Source organism: Boleophthalmus pectinirostris, unplaced genomic scaffold, assembly GCF_026225935.1.
Source record: "Boleophthalmus pectinirostris isolate CB_2022bp ecotype Guang Dong unplaced genomic scaffold, ASM2622593v1 HiC_scaffold_12, whole genome shotgun sequence".
In the NCBI taxonomy this organism is placed as follows: domain Eukaryota; kingdom Metazoa; phylum Chordata; class Actinopteri; order Gobiiformes; family Gobiidae; genus Boleophthalmus; species Boleophthalmus pectinirostris.
The window spans coordinates 22739530-22762098 of NW_026571018.1; the positions used below are offsets into that span (position 1 = coordinate 22739530).

The following is a 22569-nucleotide window of genomic DNA, read 5'->3' on the forward strand; positions in this document are numbered from 1 at the left end:
CCCCACGCTCCAGGTCTTTATTACAGAAGCTTTTCACAACATTCATGAGAGAGAATTATATATTTATTCATACTTTGTTGTTCCTTGCAGAATGCTGGTATCCATCGGTGAATCATTTGGGGTGTGTAGCTTTTGTTTTCTAACTATAAAAACATTGCATAAGACACTTTTGACAACTCATTTCATTATAATATAGTGAACATAATTATTTAAGATCTAACAAGAAATCCTGCCTAGCTTTTTCAGTTTTTTGGTGTTTTTTTGATGTTTTGTTTTGTTTATTTTACTTCCTGGACAAGGGCAACAGATATGACATATGTACAAGTAATTCCATAACTGTTATCAATTATAAATATTTACCAAAGGTTCTATTCCAACAACCAAGTAATAATAAGCAAAACATGAAAACATCATATACCTGTAAAGGTAAAGGATACTTTTTTTCTTTGTGCAGTTGTCAAACCGCTTCCAAATGATAAACCAAATGGTGAACAGCAGTGATCGCTCCTACAAAAGGACTCTGGATCTCGGACCGAGTCTTAAACCTTTGAAGAGGCTTCGTTTCGATGTTGATGGTCAAGATGAAGCTGATGGCAGGTTTGTAGAAATAGATCTTTAACTCTCAAACATGTGAATTTCCAGTTTAATCAATAGGACTTTAAACACTTTTTCGTGATTGCAGTAAATCTAGTGGAGACTCCACCCTGATCCAGAAACTTGCAGAGATGAGTAAGTTTTTCATTCTATTATTTTAAATTTTTATTTTATTTTATTTTTTACAGTAATACTTTTTGTGTAGTGTTTTTTGTTGTTGTTGTTGTTGTTGTAGTATCCAAATACATTTTCTATTTGGCGAAAACTTGAGATTGTATATTTTATTGTCTTAAATTGTAATGTATTTAAACAATCTGTTGCTAATATCAACAAAAAATGTAACTGTGGTAAATATGTTCACGAAATAATGTAAAAATAAAGATAACACTGAAATAAAACAGGATCACAGTTTACTTGATCTACGCTATTTTCTTTAGGCTCCACTCGAAGCCGAATGCAGGAGCAGAAGATGAAGGAGGATGCGGAATTAAAAAAGGACTAACAACTGAGCTAATGTAACCTGCACTGTCTGACACAACTTGTACAACTAAACATTTGGTTTAATTTTAGGAGTCAAATCTTCTGTTAATTTTAAAGTGATCTACATAAGCATGTAGAAGTAATCATACTTTTTAAGAGTGTTATAAAAACTAAAATGACACATTCTAAGTTGAAATATTAATTGAGAATCTTGTCATGTCCTTTAGTCATTTTGAATTTTCTTAGATGTTTAAATCATGTTTTAAATTATATGCTAAAATTGTAAGTGTCAATTCACTATAAAATAGTTGGCTTAAAATCTATTTTTAACTGTTAGTGCCTGTAAAAAAAAAAAAAAAAAAAAACTATTACACAGTCTGTTCAAGTCCATGGCACTCTCATTGGTCACTTTAATACCTAGGTTTGATTATAACTTGGATGATAGTTTTCCTAATGTCATAATCTTCACATGCGCATCAGCTGATGGCTTGAGGCTGTTAAGACTTTACAGTTTGTGTACAGTACTGACAACAAGAAGAACTCATACTACAGCTGTCACAAAGAACAGTATACACTTCTCTGGACACATCTTCAGATGCAGTGCTAAATAATGGAACATTTATTTTGTTTTTAATATGTGTATATTGTACTTTTGAGTAGCTTTTAAATGTAGCATTTTTGAATTGGGGCTGTTATGTTATTTTACAAAAAAGATCACTACTTAGACAGTATTTTATGTCTTGTTTTGTAAACAAGTACATTTTTGTGCCATATGAAACACAATTCCACTAGACCACTCTTCCTACCTATCACAGTTTTTTATGCATTATTTCCTGATTGTTTTGTCAAAAGTTGGATTTAATATAAAATTCGTCTATATTGCTGATTGAAAAAAGTTGTGGCTTTGTTTTTTCAGGTTAGAATGCTTTTAATGAACCTCATAGAATCTTGCAGCATATTTGTTTATGATAATTATAATATAGTTAATTGTTTTACTGATGATATTTGAAGGCCTTAGAGTTTAAGTTAAAATGACATTCCATTCTTTGAATTATTCTAATTTTATTTTGTTATGCTATGTAGATAAAGCTAAAATGATAACATAATTGTTTTTCTTTTTGAACTATAGAAATGTATCATATATAACATATCTGCCTATTATTCCCATTATGCATTTATATTCAGTCAGTTTCATGCCCAATACATACATGTACAATGTCTCACCAAACGTCTTCAGTGAAAACATAAAAAAAAATTTAAAAAAAAATCTACTTAATCTAAAATATAAACGAAAGTTATTTACAACTTTATTTAAATGTTAAAAAAATAATAATAATCTTGTTTGATGGTTTGTTTGAATTAAGTTATTCATATGAATGATAAAATAGTCCTATTATAATAAATTTATATTTATTGGTGGAAGTTGAGCAGGGCGGGTATGTGTTGCCTGCAGCTCCATGTTTTTCCCTTGCCGTTAACTGTTCTGTCCTGTGGGAGCAGAGGACAGCTGCTGCCTTTTCAGTAACAGCCTCCTTAATTATCCCATGCCACTGTTTCCAGTGGGGAGGAGGCACATAGTTCCTACTGAATGAAGCAACAGTGTGGTATGGTCTCAGCCAAGCATGACACTTTGAACTGGGTATGTTTTAATTGGCTGTGGCCCAAGGGGAATCAGATGTGTTATTGAGTTTATGTGTTGAGAAAGCATGTAGTCAGCCGCTCGCACATGATCACAGGACAGCAGAGACCACTTGTTCTCTCAGTGAAGGAGTGTGCATCTCCATCACATTAAAGCAGCTCCATATAAAAGATGCGTTTGTTTTTTCACCTTTTCTCAAAATGATTTGGATATTTCTGCAGAAGTAAAAATAATTATCATTTGAAGGAATGGAGGATCTCACAGTAAGTTCATTTAATTTATCCCATATTATGTTTAGAAGCTTTTTTCTGGTCAACTGTATTCTGTATTTCCTTCAAGCTACATTTCCTTTAAATATTATTGACCTACAGTGCATAGACCTGTCACAGTTAAATTGTTAGATTTAAGTAGGCCTAGACCATTTAAATGTTATTGTCTTTATTTTTCATTTTTTATTATAATCAACTTTGCGTTGCAAGAGTAGAATACAGTTTATTTTATTCTATCTTAATGATTTATCTATTGTTGTTGTAGCCAGAGCAATGGCGAGAGATCATGAACAAGAAGATGCGCTTCCCACCGGAGCTGCTCAGTGCGATCCAGGAGGGGAAGATCGAACTGGTGAGCGGCCTCCTGAAAACCGGGGACGGGATCATCCGGCAGCTGGACGAGTCTGAGGACCGCCTCTGGAGAGAGGCCCTCAACTTGTCCATCCGCCTGGGCAACGAGGACGCAATGGACGCGCTCCTACAGGGGGTCAAGTTTGACTTTAGGCAAATTCACGAGGCGCTGCTTGTGGCTGTGGACACCAACCAGCCCAGAGTAGTGAAGCGCCTCTTGGACCGCCTGGACCAGGAGAAGGGAAACAAAATGGACGTGCGCTCATTCTCCCAAGCCATATTTGACCGGTCCATTGACAACTCCCAGTTTGCCCCCGGAGTGACCCCCCTGACCTTGGCCTGTCAGAAGGACCTGTATGACATAGTTACCATGCTGACACAGAAGGGCCACGGCATCCCCTGGCCTCACAAAATCTCCTGCGCATGTCTGGAGTGTCGGAACGGGCGCCAATACGACCTGCTCAAATTCTCTCTTTCCCGGATCAACACTTACCGCGGGATCGCCAGCCGGGCCTACCTGTCCATCACCTCAGACGACGCCATGCTGAGCGCCTTCAGCCTGAGCAAAGAACTGCGTATGCTCTCCCAGAAAGAACCGGAGTTCAAGGTTTGTCTAGTATCCACTTGCATTATTAACACATGAGTTGAGATTATTTTTATTTTTTATTCAAATGTTTTTCATTCAACAAAACAAAAATGAAAAGGCAAATGTTTCAACACAAAGAACTCAGCCCAGCTGGGGGCAAATAAATAGGCTACAAAAACTACTAGTATACTCTTCCACATTTTGATGTATGGGACTCCTTCCACATCACACCAGCACTCAGCACTTAAAAGCAGGCTTGGTTAAATAGGGCCCTTGTCCAGAGATAACACAATGTGTGTGACTTGGGTGGTATTATAAAAGCGATGATGATGATGGTCTGTCTTGTCTAGCCTCAGTACCTCAGCCTGGAGGAGCTTTGCCAGGAGTTTGCTGTAGAATTACTGGGAATGTGTAGAAACCAGAGTGAGGTGACCACAATCCTGAACAGCTGTGGGGATGAGAGCCCGGACGCTCTCGATGAACAGGCCTTTGAGGAGGGGATACCCAATCTATCCCGCCTTCGACTCGCTGTCAACTACAACCAGAAACAGGTAACTATAGTCAAGCTGGAAACCAAAACTTCACTGATTCTTCTTTTATTTAAATGTTTATTTTTTTTAGATAAATCAACAGGAGGACTCAACGCAACAACTTAAACACAAAAGCTCAAACAGTTGTAGACATATACAGACCAAAATTATACCATTGCTTGACCACAATCCTCTCCCCACTACTCAAATTTCCCAGCATCCCCTCACACAACATTCTCCATCATTTTTTCTCTCCACTGTTGTGTGATGGTAAGGTGATCTTCACTTATTCTTTCCTATTTCTGTGCAGTTTGTGGCCCATCCAATCTGTCAGCAGGTGCTGTCATCAATCTGGTGTGGGCACCTGGCGGGCTGGAGAGGCAGCAGAACCGCCTGGAAACTCTTTGTGTCTGTGGGGATCTTCCTCACAATGCCCCTCCTCTGCCTCGTTTACTGGATTGCACCAAAGTCTAAGGTACTTTTCAAAGCCAATATATTAGGTTAACATTTTTATTAACATTTTATAATAACTACGCTTTTAAGTTGCCTGACAGTGCCATCCATCCAGTTCCTTGTATATTGCATATACACGAAATGTTTATCACTATTAAGTGATTAGGATGGCATTGTCAGGAAGCTTTTAATAAAGCTTGAACAAATAGTTAATTCATAATGAACAAATTGTTTATTGAGAATTATTCAGGTTGAGTAATTACTTTATTAAAACCCTAACCCCTTAAATAAGTAATTACTAAACCTGAATCATTCTTAATGATTTCTTTAATAAAACTAATTAAGGTTTAGTAATTATAAAGTGATACCCAATGATTTTAATAGTCCTTGTATTGTCTTTGGACTTCATGTCATATTAATCATATTCTGCCTTGCCATTAAACATTGTGGCATTATTACTTTGTACATGTTACATAAATACAAATAGTCTAGAATATCTTGGTATACAGTAGATAGACTCAGTGGTGGCACTAATGGAAAAAGAGATGAGGCGTATGATAAAAACAAACAAAAAAATGGCTTGTAAATTTGTTTTGTTTTATAACCGGTTGCATGATTTGTTCAAACAGGTTGGGAAAATACTCAAGATCCCCGTCATCAAGTTCCTGCTGCACTCTGCGTCCTATCTATGGTTCCTCATCACGTTGCTGGGGGAGTCTATAACTATGGAAATGTACCGAGACAAGTTTGCCTCCAGGCAACAAAACATTTTGCACAGTTCTTTCCACATGGTGTGGGTGGTGGGTATGTTAATTCTGCCACTGCGATAACCATTATAGTGTTTCTGCATAGTCACAGCTAGTTTTTATAAATTTGGATTGTCATCTTCCAGGATTTTTCTGGTATGAGTGTAAAGAGGTGTGGATTGAAGGCCTGCGAAGTTACTTCCTGGACTGGTGGAACTGCCTGGACATGATGGTGCTCAGTATGTACCTGGCTTCATTTGCATTGCGTGTTGTCATTATGCTCAAAGGTTACTTCCTCTGTCATGACCTAAGCCTATCGAACGAGTGCATCTACTTCACCCAAACAGGTGAGTTGGTTTTAGTACCTTTTTTGGAAACACTCTGACCTAATAGTCGGTGCATATCCACTTTACCTTTTTATTAAACCATAAACTCTCAACCATTTATACTATATCTGATATAACAGGTGCCATAAAGATAACACAATCAGTTTGATTCCCTTCACCTGTCAGTTTTTGCTTTTTGCCTGATGGCTGGGATGGATGGTATGAAACTGAATCGTGATCTTCCTATTTAGGGAGAATGTTATATGTTGTTGTGATTCAGTGCTTTTCTGTTTAGTGCAACCCAATGCTCACATACAGACCCTTTTCCCACCCACTTCTGTCATACTGTGGAATGAGTGACATATGGATGTAAGTATATTGCCTTATGGCCCTGATCTGATATTTCTATATAAACATGTTGCAGTGCGGGAAGACTGGCACCAGGAGGACCCGCAGCTGATCGCAGAGGTACTGTTTGCAGTCACCAGCATGCTCAGCTTCACTCGACTGGCATACATCCTGCCAGCCCACGAATCTTTGGGGACATTACAGATCTCTATTGGCAAAATGATTGATGATATGATGAGGTAATGTAAAAATCTCACATGTAATTATTATTGTGAGACTGAAAATGCATGATGTACTGTTTTTCAGATTTATGTTTATACTGATGATCATTGGAACAGCCTTCCTCTGTGGCATCAATAACATTTATGTACCATATGTCATCTCTCCACATTTGGGCAGGTAAAGATTTTTTTAGCATGCAAAGCACGTAGACTTAACTTCAATGTTGCAAGACCCATTGAGTTACACAGACCAAGACAATCTCATAGGACAAACTTTTGTTGCCAAAAAATACACAAAAATAAAAGCATGTTTTTTTATTTTTCATTTTGAGTGTGTTTATTTCACTGAAAAGCATCCATCCTCATGTGAACATGTTCTCCTCCTGCTTGTTTCCATGAAAATGTCCCTTTGTATATAATTTTCCACATTATAGCATAAAACATCTATCTCTGTGGAGAATGTTGTGAAGTATGTTTTTAATCATCTTTCCATGAAAGTTGACATGCCACCTCCAGAATTTTACGTACTGTATCTTTAAATATAACAGAAATATTACTTCATTGTATTTCTATAATTTTTCAGGTTTAATGAGACATTTCACTTCCTGTTCTGGACCATGTTCGGAGTGGCCAACCAGGACTATGTAGACATGCCTCAGTTTGTTTTGGCGGAGTTTGTTGGGAGGATTCTATATGGCATCTTTACCCTTGTCATCGTCATTGTACTTCTCAATATGCTGATTGCTATGATTACTAACTCCTTCCAGAAAATAGAGGTAAGAGTGTTAAATGTACTTTTATTTATAGTTAATATGAATCATCATGCATTTATCAGTCATTCGTGAAACATTTCCACAGGATGATGCTGATGTGGAGTGGAAGTTTGCCAGGTCAAAGCTGTACCTTAGCTACTTCAGAGAGGGCCTAACTATGCCTGTTCCCTTCAATATCATCCCATCACCTAAAGCTGTCTTCTACATCCTTAGGTACAACCAAAAAATCTCTTTCTCTCTCTGTCTCTGTGTCTCTCTCTCTCTAAGTAAAATATAATTTTTCAGAGGAATCTTCCGCCGACTTTGCTGCTGCTGCACATGTAACCCCAGCAACAGATATCCCCCCATTACCTCAATTGTAAGTATATGTTTAGTTTTATGTTTAGTTCATGCTGCTGTCAAATTTGTGTCTTATATTATGTCACATTTTGTCTCATTAGACCAATGATAAGAGCTCAGATGACGGGCAGCTACCATACAGACAACAGGTGATTGGGGCACTGGTGCAAAGGTACATTGAATCAGCACGGAGAGAGTTTGAGGAGACAAAGAGAAAAGGTAACTATAGAAAAATAAAAAAACATCTTAATAGCCAACTAAGGTAAAAAGGTAAGGTAAAAATAAATCAGTGTTTTGTAATTAAATGTGTTGTTAGTTATAATTTTAGTTTTACAGAACATGGCATTTCAACAATAGAAAAAAATTTAAAGAAAAAGATGTAAACAATTGTAAAAGTTAGTGTTAATGATTGTATGGCCAAGGAAAAATTCCATTTGTCGACTGGACAAACTTTTGTCAAACTGAATTTCTCCTTTGCCATGGTTTCTACCTGGACAACTGAAGGATTTTTACTCACATGCAAGATTGTAGCAAAGGTACTAAATCTTTTGGTCCTAGGCAGATAACAGAAGACAATACAAGACATTAAAAAAGATAACTTTGTGAGGCAAGGTATTAAAGAACTCAATTTTATTTGAAAATTCGCATTAAAGTATATATTTTTCAGACATTGGGAATCGTATCACTGAGCTGAGCAAAGCTGTGGGCAGGTTACACACTGACATGAAGGTGGTGCAACAACTTCTGATGGATGATGGACACACCTTCAGTGATGTCTGTTCAAAAGAGGGCTCCTCTTTCCTCGGAAAATACATAATTGGGGCCAAGAACAACTTCCGAGGTTTCAACAGCAGACAAGATGATAAGACCCCCTCTCTCAAGGTGGTGGTGCATCAAGACAACAGAGACAAAGAGAAAGAGTCTGGTGTGATACCAGTTGAAGCCAGTGAATCAAAGGTAACAGAGTGTGAAGTGGTGAAGATGGAGGAAGGAAGAGCTAAGGAAAATAAAGACAAAAGCAAGCCCACCCACGTGGATGAAAATGAAAATACTGATCAGGAATCTAAAGAGGAGACCACCACAGGGACAAGTCATGTGATCAACAGGGAGGACACACTGGAAGAAGAGAAGCAAGCATCCCATGAAAATATTGATCAACAAAAAGAGGCAAATAAACAACAGACTGGCACAAAACAGCTTGTAAACCGGTTTAAAGTCTTTGAAGCTCAAAACAAGAATGCAGAGCCCAAATGGACGAAAGGACGAAAGTTTGAAAACATTTCAGAGAATATCTCCAAGGAGAGTCCTGCCAAAGCTGGGCCTAAAACAGGGGCCCCATCTCCAACAGGCAGCAGCAGCTCTCAGGATACAGGCTTTGGGTCACAGGAGGGGGATCTGTCAGTAGAGGGGGTATGTGGTCCAAGTTAGCTACTGTAGAATTTGGGTATCTTGGCTCATATGTTTACTGCAGTTAAATACAGTAGAACATGCATTGGACCAAAGAAAGGACTCAGGTTTCAGCCTCGGCTCCTCTGGGTGTGTACCTTTGATGTAGTGTGCTTGTTGTACTCAGCACTTTGTACTCATGTAGTTTGTTCCAAATTGTAAACTGTAGATCTAACAGTGGCTTGGGACAGATAAGTGACTTTATTCACTTGCTCTTTTCAGCAACTACCTATTTACTCAAATGAGTGCTGAATGAATGTAATAGAATATGAGGGAACACATCCTGATTTCAACATAATTTTGAAAGTAAAATAAATTTTAAAATGAACAGTGTCCATAATAGTCTTCATGTAATACTTGCCAAGCTTTTATTTTAAAGGTGTGTTTAACTTTGCTGGGTTCCACCTCTTCTTTCTTTGGAGATGTTATCACTCTGCCTAGAATGTCCCACAGTGACATCAAGCGTGGACGAAAGCAGGCATCGCTATTGCAATAAATACAAGATAGAAATAAATAAATACAGGCAAACCTATAACATCCCCTTGCAACTACATTAGCAACTAATTTAGTTAGTTGAGACATTTGTGGAATTTAAGCTTGTTTAAAAGATTAAATGATTGTTGTCATTTTGTAACAATAGTGATGAGCGTTTCTGTGTATCAGTTTAACACAAGTCTCAGCTTGTTTCACATCCATCCCCGAGGGCCTGATACACGGACACCTTGCTTCATTAATTTGTCACCTGCACAATCACCTGTCCCATGGTACATGGCATCTCAACACTGGAAAATAACACTTATAAACACTGTAAGCTGTCTTTTATGTCCCACCAAATATTCAGCAGATGAAAACAATACAAGAAATAGCTGATTGTATTAGAGACATTTATTTCCACAGACAATTAAAACAAAACAAAACATACAAGCAGGGATTTTTAAAAATTCATAGCATGTTGCCATTTTATACAAAGTACATTTCATGATACATTAAATAATTTGTGATTTTAAAAAAAACACACCTGAGGTACATGTAAAAACTGGTAAATATGTGGTCAAAGTGCTTAGGAACCACACATGAGGCACTCATCCCTGTTGGCTAAGGAGCAGACCATAGCAGCTGTGTTCTTCTCCCTGGTCTCCTCTTCGCTGCTCTTTACTGCCTGGGCCTCCTTTAGTTTCTCTTTGTTCAGAGTAAACTGAATGGGATTGGCTGCAGGCTTTGTACGCAGGTAGTACATGCCAGTTTTCAGGCCCTGCACAACACATTATTAAAATATACACCTAAAAATATTTTACATTTTCAAGTGTCCATGTTGCGATAACTTACCAACTTCCACCCATAGAAGTGCATGCTTGTGAGTTTGCCATAGTTTGGTTCAGCAATGTGAATGTTCAGAGATTGGCTCTGGTCAATGTAGGCACCACGGTCAGCCGCCATCTTGAGGACCATTTTCTGAGAGATTTCCCACACAGTTTTGTAAAGCTGCTTTAGATCATCTGGAATGCCCTCAATATCCTGTAATCAGGAAAATTTGCATTATATTGACACACTTCTCACCTTGATTATGTTCATATTCAACATTTATACATTTTAGGTAGTTACCCGAATAGATCCATTGTGAGCAATAAGTTGGTTTTTCATGTCCTCACTCCACAGCCCTCTCTCTGTGAGGTCTTTAAGCAGGTGAGGATTCACAATCTGAGGGGTGGAAGTGTAAACATGACTAAATATGTCTTTCGCCATAGAGTCAGTATGTTCAAATAGTGCTGACCTGAAACTCCCCTGAAAGCACCCTGCGAGTGTAAATGTTGCTGGTGTAAGGCTCAATGGATTCATTGTTGCCAAGGATCTGGGCAGTGGAGGCTGTGGGCATAGGGGCCAGGAGGAGGCTGTTCCTCACTCCATGCCTGTGAATAATCAGACAGAATATAGACAAATGACTACATTTACATGGGTAGCAAAAGAGAAATTTAATTAGTCAAATGGACAAACATTTGTCCAGTTGATATAATGAATTTCTCCTTTGCCATGGATTCTACCTGGATGATTGAGGGATTTCACACGCATGGTTACATGAGTATTTTTCTCCCTCTTTTGGGCACTCAAATCACTTTACAGAACCATCCACACAATCATACCCTTGTGTACGTAGACACTGAAGGCAAGACACAAACAGGATATACACTGGTAGAAGAGGATTGGTAGAGTGGTGAACACCGTACCTGCTAAGCTAATGCTGCCCTAGGTCTAATGAGATCTGCTATCCAGGTTATTCTTGCCAGCAATGACTTACCTGGCAATTTTCTCCTTCAAAACTGCCCAGTCCCATAGATCTGTTGGAGTTTTGTTCCACATATCGTGCTGAAGGATCTGCAACAAAACATTTTTCAATTATAACTGTAAACATAGCTTTCCTTCAGTGTTAGCTGCAAAGAAAGAAACTCACTCCTTTGCTAACAGGAGAGCCAGCATATGATTCATAAGGTCCATCATGGGCAGCTAGTTCACAACTGGCCTCCAAAGCAGCATAATATATGGTCTCAAAAATCTGGATGTTGAGATGCTGGGCTTCTTCACTTTCAAATGGATAACGCATGAGAATGAAGGCGTCTGCAAGACCCTGAACACCGATTCCAATAGGTCTGTGGCGCATGTTAGACCTCCTAGCCTAGAATTAACACAGATTGACCACACATTAAAATAAAATACACAAATATTTGGATAAAAATGAAGAAGTTTAAATTACCTCAGGAATGGGATAGTAGTTAATGTCTATAATTTTGTTCAAATTTCTTACAATGACTTTAGTTACAGATGCTAGCTTTTTGAAGTCAAACGTTCTTTCAGGGGTGACATACATGTTGAGAGCAATGGATGCCAGATTACACACTGCAACCTAGGATGAAAAAAATTACAAATGATCAATAAAGTTCTTCTTTTCCAATTAGTTGTGGCAGTATCCATTTACCTCGTCTTTGCTTGTGTATTCTACAATCTCAGTGCACAGGTTACTGGATTTGATGGTGCCTAAATTCTGCTGGTTACTCTTCCTATTACATGCATCTTTGTAGAGCATGTACGGTGTCCCTGTCTCTGTCTGTGACTCAATAATGGCATACCATAGCTGCTGGGCCTTCACCACACGCTTGGCTCTCCCCTCCTTCTCGTATCTACAGAAGATTAAAAGTGATGATTAAAACACAATGATTAAACATGAAATGTGACTTAGAGACTTTTTTGTAATAAAAATCTTACTGAGTGTAAAGTTTCTCAAACTCTTCTCCCCAACACTCCTCCAGGCCTGGGCACTCATTGGGGCACATCAGGGACCAATCCTTTAGGAGATAAAAGTTAGTTGGTTGCATCTAAACAACGCATCCTTCCTTTTTGTTCAATTTGTCATATTCACCCCATTGCTTTCCACACGCTTCATAAAAAGATCTGGGATCCACAGAGCAAAGAACAGATCTCGGGCTCTCTGCTCCTCTTTACCAGTGTTTTTCTTTAAATCAAGAAAATCAAACACATCAAAATGCCATGGCTCGAGGTAGACTGCAAATGCCCCAGGTCTCTAAAAGTGATTAAATAAAAATGATTTAATGTGATAAAATTTTAATTATTATTATTAAAATAACAGTTCAGTCTCACCTTGTTTCCTCCCTGGTCAACATAGCGTGCTGTGTTGTTGTATACTCGCAACATAGGGACCAGTCCATTTGAACACCCGTTTGTCTGAGAAGGATCAAAATGAATATTCAATAGTTTAAAATACAAACCATTCACATATACAGAGTTCCTTAAATTGTAGTCTATATTACACACCCCAGCAATGTAGCTGCCTGTCGCTCTGATACAGCTCACAGCTATTCCAATGCCGCCAGCAGATTTAGAGATGAGAGCACACTGCTTCAAGGTGTCGTAAATGCCCTCAATGCTGTCATCCTTCATGGCCAAAAGGAAACAACTGTGTGATATTTAGAAGAATGTTAGAAAGGTTTGTTGTTCAGTTTAAATAATACAAATACTAGCACAGTACTTACCTGGACAGCTGAGGTTTATTGGTGCCAGCATTGAACAGTGTAGGGGAGGCGTGAGTAAACCATTTCTCTGAGAGCAGGTTGTAGGTCTCAATGGCTGCGTCCACATCTTGTTTATGAATCCCAACAGCCACTCTCATGAGCATATGCTGAGGCCTCTCAGCAACTGCACAACAAAAATATGAATATTAAAATCATGATTACACCAGTATGCTGTCTTTTGTATCAATATTACTGACCTTTGCCATTGATCTTTAAGAGGTAAGACCTTTCCAGTGTCTAAAATGAAAAAATATAATTAATTTAGATTTCCAGTTGGAGACAGTATTGTGATCTTTTTTGGGATCATACAAAATTAGGATTAAATGTTACCTTAAAGCCAAAGAAGTTGTATGTAAAATCTCGGTCATAAATGATGGCTGAGTTGAGACGCTACACAAGGGGATATTATGTTAAAACAGAATTGGTGTGACAAAAAGAAAAAAATAAGCCTTTACTGACTGCTTTGTTCTCGAGTATGATGTCCAGTGTCTCCTTTGAAATCATGGGAGAGTGGCGTTTATTCAGTGGATTCACATAGTTGTATATATCCTCCATCACATCTGAAGTTTTGGGCTGAATATTAGTCATAATCAGAGCAATAATAAACATTAAAACTTTTATACATACCGCTGAATACTTTCTTGGTCTCTTTGTGCAAATTGGACACGGCGATGCGTGCCGCAAGGATGGCGTAATCAGGGTGTTTGGTGGTCAGTGTAGCAGCGGTCTCTGCAGCCAAAGTGTCCAGCTCTACAGTGGTCACTCCACTGTACAGTCCCTGGATCACCTTCATCGTGATCTGAGCCTGGAACAATAGAAAGGCAGTTATGATGAATGCTGGTTAATCAATGTTGAAATGCTAGATTCTGATGTTATTGCCAGTGTTTCTTAGGATGAATCTAAACTTACTGGGTCCACAAAGTCAGCATTGAGACCATAGCAAAGCTTCTGGATGCGAGAAGTAATTTTATCAAAACAAACTGCTTCCTGGTGTCCATCTGAAATATATATATATGCAGAAATAAAACTTTAAAAACTAGGTGCTAAAGAAAGATGATCAGACAATATACAGTTTACACTATATTTAATAAATCAAAGAAACTGAACTCTCAATAATCAATAGAAGTCATTAAATCAAATAGCATACAAGACAACACCTGTCAAACATGTTACAACAACAAAGAGGCGCTGCTTCGCGCCAACACTCAAATGTCAAAAGCAGTCAACAAAGCGCCTCTTTGTAATCTTGTATCAGCTGTAAATAGTAGCATTACATTTGAACAGAAGCGTCACAAACGTATATGCAATCTTTATTTCAATTCGGTTATAGTCTTGCACATAGCCTGCACTAATCGAAGACAAAAAGTAATAATATGACACAACAAAACCGATCCTTTCTCTGTTAGGTTCTCAAAAAATCTCTAATGTTACTTAAATGAATATAAACACAATAAAGGGCAGTTTGATTTGTTTTTATATCGAGTTTGTGCCAAGAGAGAAACAATAATCATGCATACTACATTAACAAATAACAGAAAAGCAAATTTCACGAAAAGGAGTGGTAAGAAAAAAGACTTTACTAAAATATTAACCCACCCCAGTTAACCATGATAGGGGTAAAACATTTTGTTAGTCAAGCAGTTTTAATTCAATTACAACAAATGCACATTGGTCTATTGTGCATCAGTTCGTGCATCTTCCCCTTACCTCTCTTTATGACGTGCATTTTCCAAATATTGTTGATCTCAGATTATATGCGGCTGCTCTTTGTAGTAAAACGTAGAAAAGTCCCGTTTAGCAGAGTTATAACTGCTTATAACAGAAAACGAAGAGGACAATCTGCAGTTGAATCCCAAACTGAAGCGCCAACAAGTCAAAGACCGGTTACACGTCAAACTCACCTTAACCAATCAGAGGCGACTCCTTAAGAGATTTTAACCAATGGAAAGACACGAGCACAATCTCCAGACCAATCATAGGCCTCTATTTGAGCCGCATGCGTTTTCCTCCGGCTGTAAAATCTGGCGGGAGGTTTCCTGGTTTCCCCAATAGCGGCAAACCAAGGGGCTGCTGCAGGCATTTAAGTGCTTCTGGTGTGGTGTTTAAATTTGACCTACTTTCTGAAAAGTAGCCTTAATTCTCTTTTCGGTCTCATTTGAATGGTAAAAAATTAAAGAAAAGGTTTAGAGACAACGGTATGAAGTTACCTTGAAAGGAACGAAAATAAGGTTTGATCATATGTGTAGTAAATCATTATACATTCTTTTATTGCAATTTGGTATAATTATTTCCAGCCTCAGATTGCTTGGACAGTATATGGGGCTGACCATGCAAGGCCCAAACATAACGTTTATACTTTACTTTGGTAAAGACAGATAGCTAATGTTTTCTGGATATTCAACAAAACATCAGTTAAAGGTATGTACGACTACTATGTAACGTTTTAGGTGGATAGTCCACCATCTGCTTGCATAGAGAATTACTTTGGTCTTCGAAGAGGTGACCCCACTCAGCTTTTCAATGCATTTTTTTTTTTCTCAGATTAGGGGAGAGCTATGAGAGACCACCATAGTCTCCTCTGTTACAGGTTAACTCTGCACAGTGGATGCGTTGAGGAAGCCTGCTCATCTCTGGACATTTTATTTCCTGTCAGTGAGGTCATGGTGTTACAGGGTCATGGGGGATTAACAATGAACTGATCCCTGTTAATCCACCATCACTGGAGCAATGTCTTATAATGCTTTTATTACAATCCAATTCAAAAGCAAGAAGGGAGCTGTATAGCCACACTTTTTGCATATCATTGTATATCTTCGTAAGGCAAATACATTATTTTGGGTGTATCTTAAGTTTACATGTTGTTTCACATTATTTTCTTAGGAGCAATCTAGTGGGTTATAAAAATGAATACTGGGTTACTGGGAGAAGAGAGAACTGGATCATTGATTTAAAAGTAAAACATTTGTTTGATTGCTTGTTATTCTACTTGTGGATCCAAAAATCCTCCTTTTGGAGTTTGCGTTTTTTGCGTGCCTCCTCAAGGTCCTCAAGTGTTTTTCTTGGGTCCATGATGAACGCTAATGCAACGCCGGCTGTCCCATCTCCATTCTGACGTGAGAAACACAAAAATGTGGCCCAAACAAATGCACAGCAGGCCATGAAAGAGGTCCTTAAATGTGGAGGCATCAGTGCGAAGTTGAGGAACTGAAGATGAAGAGAAGATGTGTTGAATTGTTATCACTTCATATGTGATGCTTAAGTGCTTTTATATTATAATCCTAATAATCTTAACAATTACCTGCATGAATGGCCAGAACAAGAGTCCAGTCTGTAAGAGTAATAAAATAAGGTAAACAAAAATGTTTGAAACAACATGTATAAGAATCTGTGGAAACTGTTTAGGGCAACTCAATTTAATAAGTTTTATTTCAGTCCAGCTATGATGCTTATCTTTTACAGAGCACAAATGATAATGATGGTGGATGTAGATGGCTGCAGCTGGATTTCAGGGGCACTTTAACTATGGTGCTGTTATGGTGCTTTAACTGGTTTGCCCCCAGATCTGAACCAAAACTGAGACTCAAGGTTAATGTACTGATGAATAAGTGTTAAGGTAACATTTAATGTCTCTCTATATTTAAGCATTCAGTGAACTACCTCTATCACTAAACCTGCGTCTAGTGTTACGTTCTAAAACTGCAAACAACATATATTGAAAAAAATTACCTTCCAGGTGTTGAAAAACTTCTCTCTCCAGTCCTCCAAGACCTCATCCTTCCCTTCCAAGAAGCTCACTCCTATAGTGGAACACAGCATACAGAAGGATTTCTCAGAAATTATACTCTAAAGAAAAAATTTAGAAGGCATAGTTACTGCACTATGTCCCCTACTATTCTGTTCAATACACAATAATGCATATATAGGCCTACTTTCATGTACAGTAACTGTATTCAGGCCAATTGTAGATTAAAGAAAAAGTAACTAAACCAGTTTAATGAAACACAATCTTTTGCTGCTTTGTGTATCTATACAGTACATAACAGAACACTGGAAAAATGTGTTACTGACCTGTATAGAAGACACTGGTGGCCAGTGGAGATGCAAAACTTTGATCGAGGAGCAGTTTTTTAAAGAGAGTCCGGGCTGATTTTCCAGGAAAGCGTTGCTCCAGAGCTCGCAGCCAGAAATAGTTAAAGTGCCCCTGAAAACAGAAGCCCACAATGGCCACGTTTCTAGTGTGCTTCCAGTCCATTTGTTCATTTTTGGCCAAAAGCTGATGGACCAGGTCCCCACTGGCAAACATACATCCGTACAAAGTGGCATTGGCCAGCCATGGCAAGCGCCGAGCTACCTCTTTTAAAACTGTTCTCATTATAACCTCTATTATTTTATACTACTTATAATTTAACAAAATACACTTCCTTTATGATTTCTTTGTCTTAAGTCTATCCATGTCTAATCTTAATCCAAATCAACTAAAACACATATAACACAGTTAAATCAAAGTCTATTCCCTGTCACTAACACCAGGCTATCTATTACATGCTAAGCAGAACTAAATTTCTATAGAAGGCCTACAAGGCAAAAATAAAAAATAAATAAATCCATCTAGTTAGTGTCTTAAGTGTCCATTTTGGGGAAAAACCGAATTATCTCAGCCTGGATTCTCCACAGTTGCACCCTGATGGCAGACTTTGAGCATTTGTGTTCTCTCGGATATTCAAATCCCTTCCTCACAAATCCTGCTGCGTGTCTGTCAAACCCTAATCTGATGGATTGCACCAAGCGATAGTAGTGTTCTCTCCTGATCTTCTTACTGTCCATCTGAAATAAGAAATTATTTCAACTCTAGGCCATTTAATTTTAAATTTAACTATTTGTAACCATTAAAGTTTATTTTATATTTTAAAATATAATAAATAAATAAATAATATATAATAATATTATATAAGTTTCCACTATTTATGAGCCTAGATTTGTAACAGTAACCTAAGTGCAATATTCAATAGGAAAATGTTTACATCGTACTGAGAGATACATTGATAACGGGTTTATAATACACGTAAACATACTCTTATTTTGAAGCCTTCAATGTCCATGACGAGCCGGAAGTCCCCGTGTTAAAGATTGTGGCTAATGCTAATGCTAATGGCCCCGTAAAGGTAAACGTATTCTGAAGATGGCCGGGGTGTTTGAGGTGGAGGTTGATGGTGTAGAGCACGACCATGGACTGGAACATCGCAACGAAGCACATCAGGTAATTTTCATTGCCCCGACAAAAGCACTTAATCTGACATTTTCTGACTGAGGGCTAGCTTAGCTCTCTTGTAGCCATGGAGCTATGCTGGTAGCCCGTTGTAGCTCATACAGAGTTTAGGAGCCCTCAGTCTGGAGGATCCAACTTAGGAACCACAATACAAGTTTTGGTTCTAATTGGGCTTAACATTTTACCTGACCTGTCAGTATTATCCAATGCTGTGAGAGCATTCAATGTGAGGGGTACACCAATCATTTAGCTATTCGGTTTGTATAACAATCGATCCTTGTATGAAAGTTAAATTTGACCAAACCCGTCCCTTGTTATGGTCATTTGACCCTATAGATAGATGTCCATGGTTTGACCATGTCAATTAGATCAAATGGGCCTCTTTTTATATGACACTCTAAGACAGCGTATGTGGCTGATCAGGTCAAAGAGCAGTCATCGTTGTCATAGATGACGGAGTTAATTCCTGTGCCATAATTTTCTTCTCATATAATTAATAGTTGTGCAAATAATATATAAACTGTAAAAAAACAACAACACGTGAGTACAGTTTTTTAGGATCTATATATATTTTCATGTTTGTTCATGTTTTCTTTTTAGGGCTTAACATTAACACTAGCTAAATCTCTTCTTGCTTTAAATTTACCTCTCACTAGTCTTATTGCACATTCATGCAGAGAAAATATAAAACCTAGAGTACACATATTAAAACTACCGCCTACAATGCAGCATTCTCTCATTCTTATGATCTTCTTTTAATTGTTTTTCTAGATTGATTTGTCCAAGCTTTCACCAGAGGAGAAATGGAGGTTGGTTTCTGAATGTGCTGCATGATTGTATTACATGTACTTGGGCCAATTGCAAATTGTAGAAGATTTTTACTGACTATTTTATTTTTTCTACAGAGTGGAACATGCACAAATGCATGCCAAACACAGAGGCCACGAGGCTATGCACGCAGAGATGGTGCTGATCCTTATAGTCACTTTAGTTATTGCACAACTAGTTCTTGTCCAATGGAAGCAGAGACATCCTAAATCATACAATGTATGGCAGCATTTAGATACAATTCTTAATGTTTCATATTCTGCATTAAGCATCTCTCTTCTAAACTTAAGCATTCTGCTTTTTGTAGTTGGTGACCCTCTTTCAAATGTGGGTAGTACCACTCTACTTTACAACCAAGCTGCATTGGTGGAGGTTCCTGACCACCTGGTTTATATTTTCCGCCATCACAGCATATGTCTCTTTTCGTGCTACTCGCAAACCCCTTGCCTGCACCACACCAAGGTACAAACCAAAGTGTGCTTTAATTATCACTGGGCTCAGAACAAATCAACTCATCTAATTCTCATTCTTTAACCGCAGGCTGGTGTACAAGTGGTTCCTTCTCCTCTACAAGATTAGCTATTCCACTGGAATAGCTGGATACAGCGTTGTCATGTTTACACTCTTTGGTATAAATCTTATATTCAGGTATGTAACTGTATTTTGTAAAAAAAACAAAACAAAAGGCAATGAGATACAGATTGATAGCCAGTAAGTGGAAGAGCTCCTATAACTCATAAAATGATCTGATTTAAAGGAATACTGCGAACAAGCATTTTTACATTGTGCGCTCTGGCATATTTTTTATAAAACTACTTTATCTTTCTATCTTGTCAAGGATAAAACCAGAAGATGCAATGGATTTTGGAGTTTCACTCCTTTTCTATGGTCTCTACTACGGAGTCCTCGGAAGAGATTTTGCTGAAATGTGTGCAGATTTCATGGCGTCCACAATAGGTGTAAGTTTGACATGCTGATATTTCTAGGGAAAACACTGCCTATCTTAAATTGCTAATCTTTTGACTTTTTTTTCCCATCACACTTTGTTTTCAGTATTACAGTGCCTCTGGAATGCCAACCAAACACCTCTCTGATAATATCTGTGCTGTGTGTGGTCAGCCCATCCTTGTGGATGTGAATGAGGAGGGCATAATTGAGAACACTTACAGGCTGACCTGCAATCATGTGTATCCTTTATTATGTTAAAGTGCATTTGTGAATTACTTGTGAACTGTCATGTCTGTCACTAGAATGTCTATATTGCCTTAATTCTAAATCCAGATTCCATGAATTCTGCATAAGGGGATGGTGCATTGTGGGTAAGAAGCAGATGTGCCCGTACTGCAAAGAGAAGGTTGACCTGAAGAGGATGTTTAGTAATCCGTATCCTTTTTTGAAACATTTTACAATTTTCTATCTGTGTTATTTGTCTTTCTGCTGTATAAAATGTTATGTTATTATTATTAAAATGTTATTCTTCATGGCATTTTTATTTCTTAACCAATTTTTTTAGTTGGGAAAGGCCACATGTCATGTATGGACAGCTTTTGGACTGGCTTCGGTACCTTGTCGCCTGGCAACCTGTGATCATTGGAGTTGTTCAAGGCATCAACTACATCCTGGGTCTGGAGTAAGCCTCCTAAATGTCAGAAATGGACTTTGATGGAGATTTGATGGAGATTATCAAAAGACATTGCACTGGCTGTTGGCCCTATTGTTGAACTATACATCTCTAAAAGTGTCTATCCCTTTTGTACATATTTATAGGCTCAAATTAACTGCATTTATGGTTTATTTTTCTGATTACCCAAATTTTGAAAACAGATTTTTTTTTCATGTCACTGAAACAAAGAGAATTATTGTGTATGTTCTATGGCCTATGGAGCAGCTCTAAAATGATTTTAGAGTTGCTTTTAGTAATTTATTAAATGTCTTAAATGTATAATATTAAAATGCGATAATAAGCAGTTGAGGGGTTATTCTGGGAGTTTCATTTATGTAGACAACAGAGAAAAGGTCATAAGCCCAATACTTCCCCTAAGTAATAATTACTCTATGACTACTTTTAGAATTGACTAACGAGAAGTTGAGTATGTGTTTGGTTCAGTATCTGTAGAGCTTTTTGAAATGTCATGTTTGATTTTGTTTTATGCAAGTCATATTTCCACAATCAAACTGAAAAAGCACCAAATGAATGAGAATTATTAAGAGTAACAGTAATAATCAGTATAACTGCACTTCATCACTAATAGGCCAAATATTAAAAACTTAAATTAATGAACTGCTTTTTGATGGGCACTGAAAATCCTTCTTCTAGAATAACCCTTTAACTTTAACTTTACAAATGATCACAGCAAGGTTTTATCTAGATATGGGAAAGTAACAGGTACTGCACACAGTATACACGTTCTACAGTTTACCTTGATGGGTCTTACTGTGTGAAACAGGGCAGAACTAAACATTTCTGTCAGTATTTTACTTTAAAATTTGAATAATAAATGTCAACACGGTCAACAGTTTTGTGTATTTATTGATTATTGTTTGATTCAAATCCGCTACATGATGCATAACATCACAATATACTACCAAGAGTCAAGGCCTAGTCAGCATGTGTCATTTACCTTATGTGATGGGTCTCATATTGGTTTTTTTTTTTTTGGTATGTGATAATTGCAAAAGGAATTCCCCCACAGCATGACCTTTTGAGTGGGAGTAGGGAAGTCTGTCCGTATATATAGTAGTCATATGGACTCACTAAATAACGCCTACAACAATGAAGCCATCTCAGATTTTCACAGGTAATTGTAGTTGGAGGTACAGTAGCTAATAATATTGTCCATTATGCCATGTTTAACTCATTGTGTGTTGTAGCTTTTTCTACTTACTGCCTCCTTTTCATAGATGGGTTTCCAGGTAAGTCTACTTTTTTTTCTTTTTCCAAGTCTGTTTTGAAATATAATTTTATAGGTGTTAATTTTGTAGTCGTAGATGGCAAGCCAACCATTATTGGACCTGATCGACTGCATATATATACACATTCAGGTAACTTGCGAGAGTCAACATTTCTTCCAACATTTCTTCCTGTGTACATATTGTTTAATATTTGTTTAATACATATGGCTACATATTGCTCAGGGAACCAGCTGGTGCTTCACTGTGAGGCATTTACCACTCAAGATGATGTTACTATTATCTACTGGCTTGTCAACGACACATTTCCAGAAGATGCAACAAGCAGCGAAAGAATTGTGGAATTAGAAGAGTGAGTATAGTATAAACTGTGTAGTTATATTTT

General features: G+C 37.8%; 5 protein-coding genes across 5 annotated transcripts in view; 3 read left to right on the top strand and 2 right to left on the bottom strand.

Moving 5' to 3' along the window:
• Positions 1–1958, top strand: part of rb1 (retinoblastoma 1) — a 14016-nt gene extending 12058 nt beyond the window's left edge. The window contains exons 23-27 of the mRNA XM_020933546.2: positions 1–13; positions 91–121; positions 455–597; positions 683–729; positions 1032–1958. The exon at positions 1–13 is cut by the window's left edge and continues 136 nt beyond it. Coding sequence (XP_020789205.2) covers positions 1–13; positions 91–121; positions 455–597; positions 683–729; positions 1032–1096 — 299 coding nt within the window. The 3' untranslated portion in view covers positions 1097–1958. The remainder of the gene's footprint in view (positions 14–90; positions 122–454; positions 598–682; positions 730–1031) is intronic.
• A 977-nt stretch (positions 1959–2935) lies between these two features.
• Positions 2936–9429, top strand: LOC110168161 (short transient receptor potential channel 2-like). Its single transcript, XM_020933582.2, has 13 exons — positions 2936–2976; positions 3248–3940; positions 4270–4470; positions 4760–4924; positions 5532–5706; positions 5795–5995; positions 6399–6561; positions 6629–6721; positions 7127–7319; positions 7402–7529; positions 7602–7674; positions 7757–7874; positions 8323–9429. The coding sequence occupies exons 1-13, from the start codon at positions 2962–2964 to the stop codon at positions 9081–9083; spliced, it is 2979 nt and encodes a 992-aa protein (XP_020789241.1). The 5' UTR covers positions 2936–2961; the 3' UTR covers positions 9084–9429.
• A 542-nt stretch (positions 9430–9971) lies between these two features.
• On the bottom strand, positions 9972–15039 carry LOC110168084 (ribonucleoside-diphosphate reductase large subunit-like). The gene is made up of 19 exons (XM_020933491.2): positions 14888–15039; positions 14090–14178; positions 13808–13985; positions 13640–13740; positions 13511–13570; positions 13378–13417; positions 13142–13304; positions 12924–13065; positions 12750–12833; positions 12511–12672; positions 12357–12436; positions 12070–12271; positions 11848–11997; positions 11548–11769; positions 11395–11471; positions 10873–11008; positions 10704–10799; positions 10428–10616; positions 9972–10353 (listed from the first exon to the last, which is right to left on the bottom strand). Exons 1-19 carry the CDS (start codon positions 14904–14906, stop codon positions 10162–10164), a joined length of 2382 nt encoding a protein of 793 aa, XP_020789150.1. The 5' UTR covers positions 14907–15039; the 3' UTR covers positions 9972–10161.
• Positions 15040–15250: 211 nt separating this feature from the next.
• On the bottom strand, positions 15251–18317 carry mpv17l (MPV17 mitochondrial membrane protein like). Its single transcript, XM_020933607.2, has 4 exons — positions 17249–18317; positions 16907–16977; positions 16479–16508; positions 15251–16384 (listed from the first exon to the last, which is right to left on the bottom strand). The coding sequence occupies exons 1-4, from the start codon at positions 17550–17552 to the stop codon at positions 16163–16165; spliced, it is 627 nt and encodes a 208-aa protein (XP_020789266.1). The 5' UTR covers positions 17553–18317; the 3' UTR covers positions 15251–16162.
• Positions 18263–21788, top strand: rnf121 (ring finger protein 121). The gene is made up of 9 exons (XM_020933567.2): positions 18263–18437; positions 19218–19255; positions 19352–19493; positions 19582–19736; positions 19815–19922; positions 20113–20233; positions 20328–20461; positions 20556–20657; positions 20788–21788. Exons 1-9 carry the CDS (start codon positions 18360–18362, stop codon positions 20906–20908), a joined length of 999 nt encoding a protein of 332 aa, XP_020789226.1. The 5' UTR covers positions 18263–18359; the 3' UTR covers positions 20909–21788.
• Positions 21789–22569: the final 781 nt, after the last annotated feature.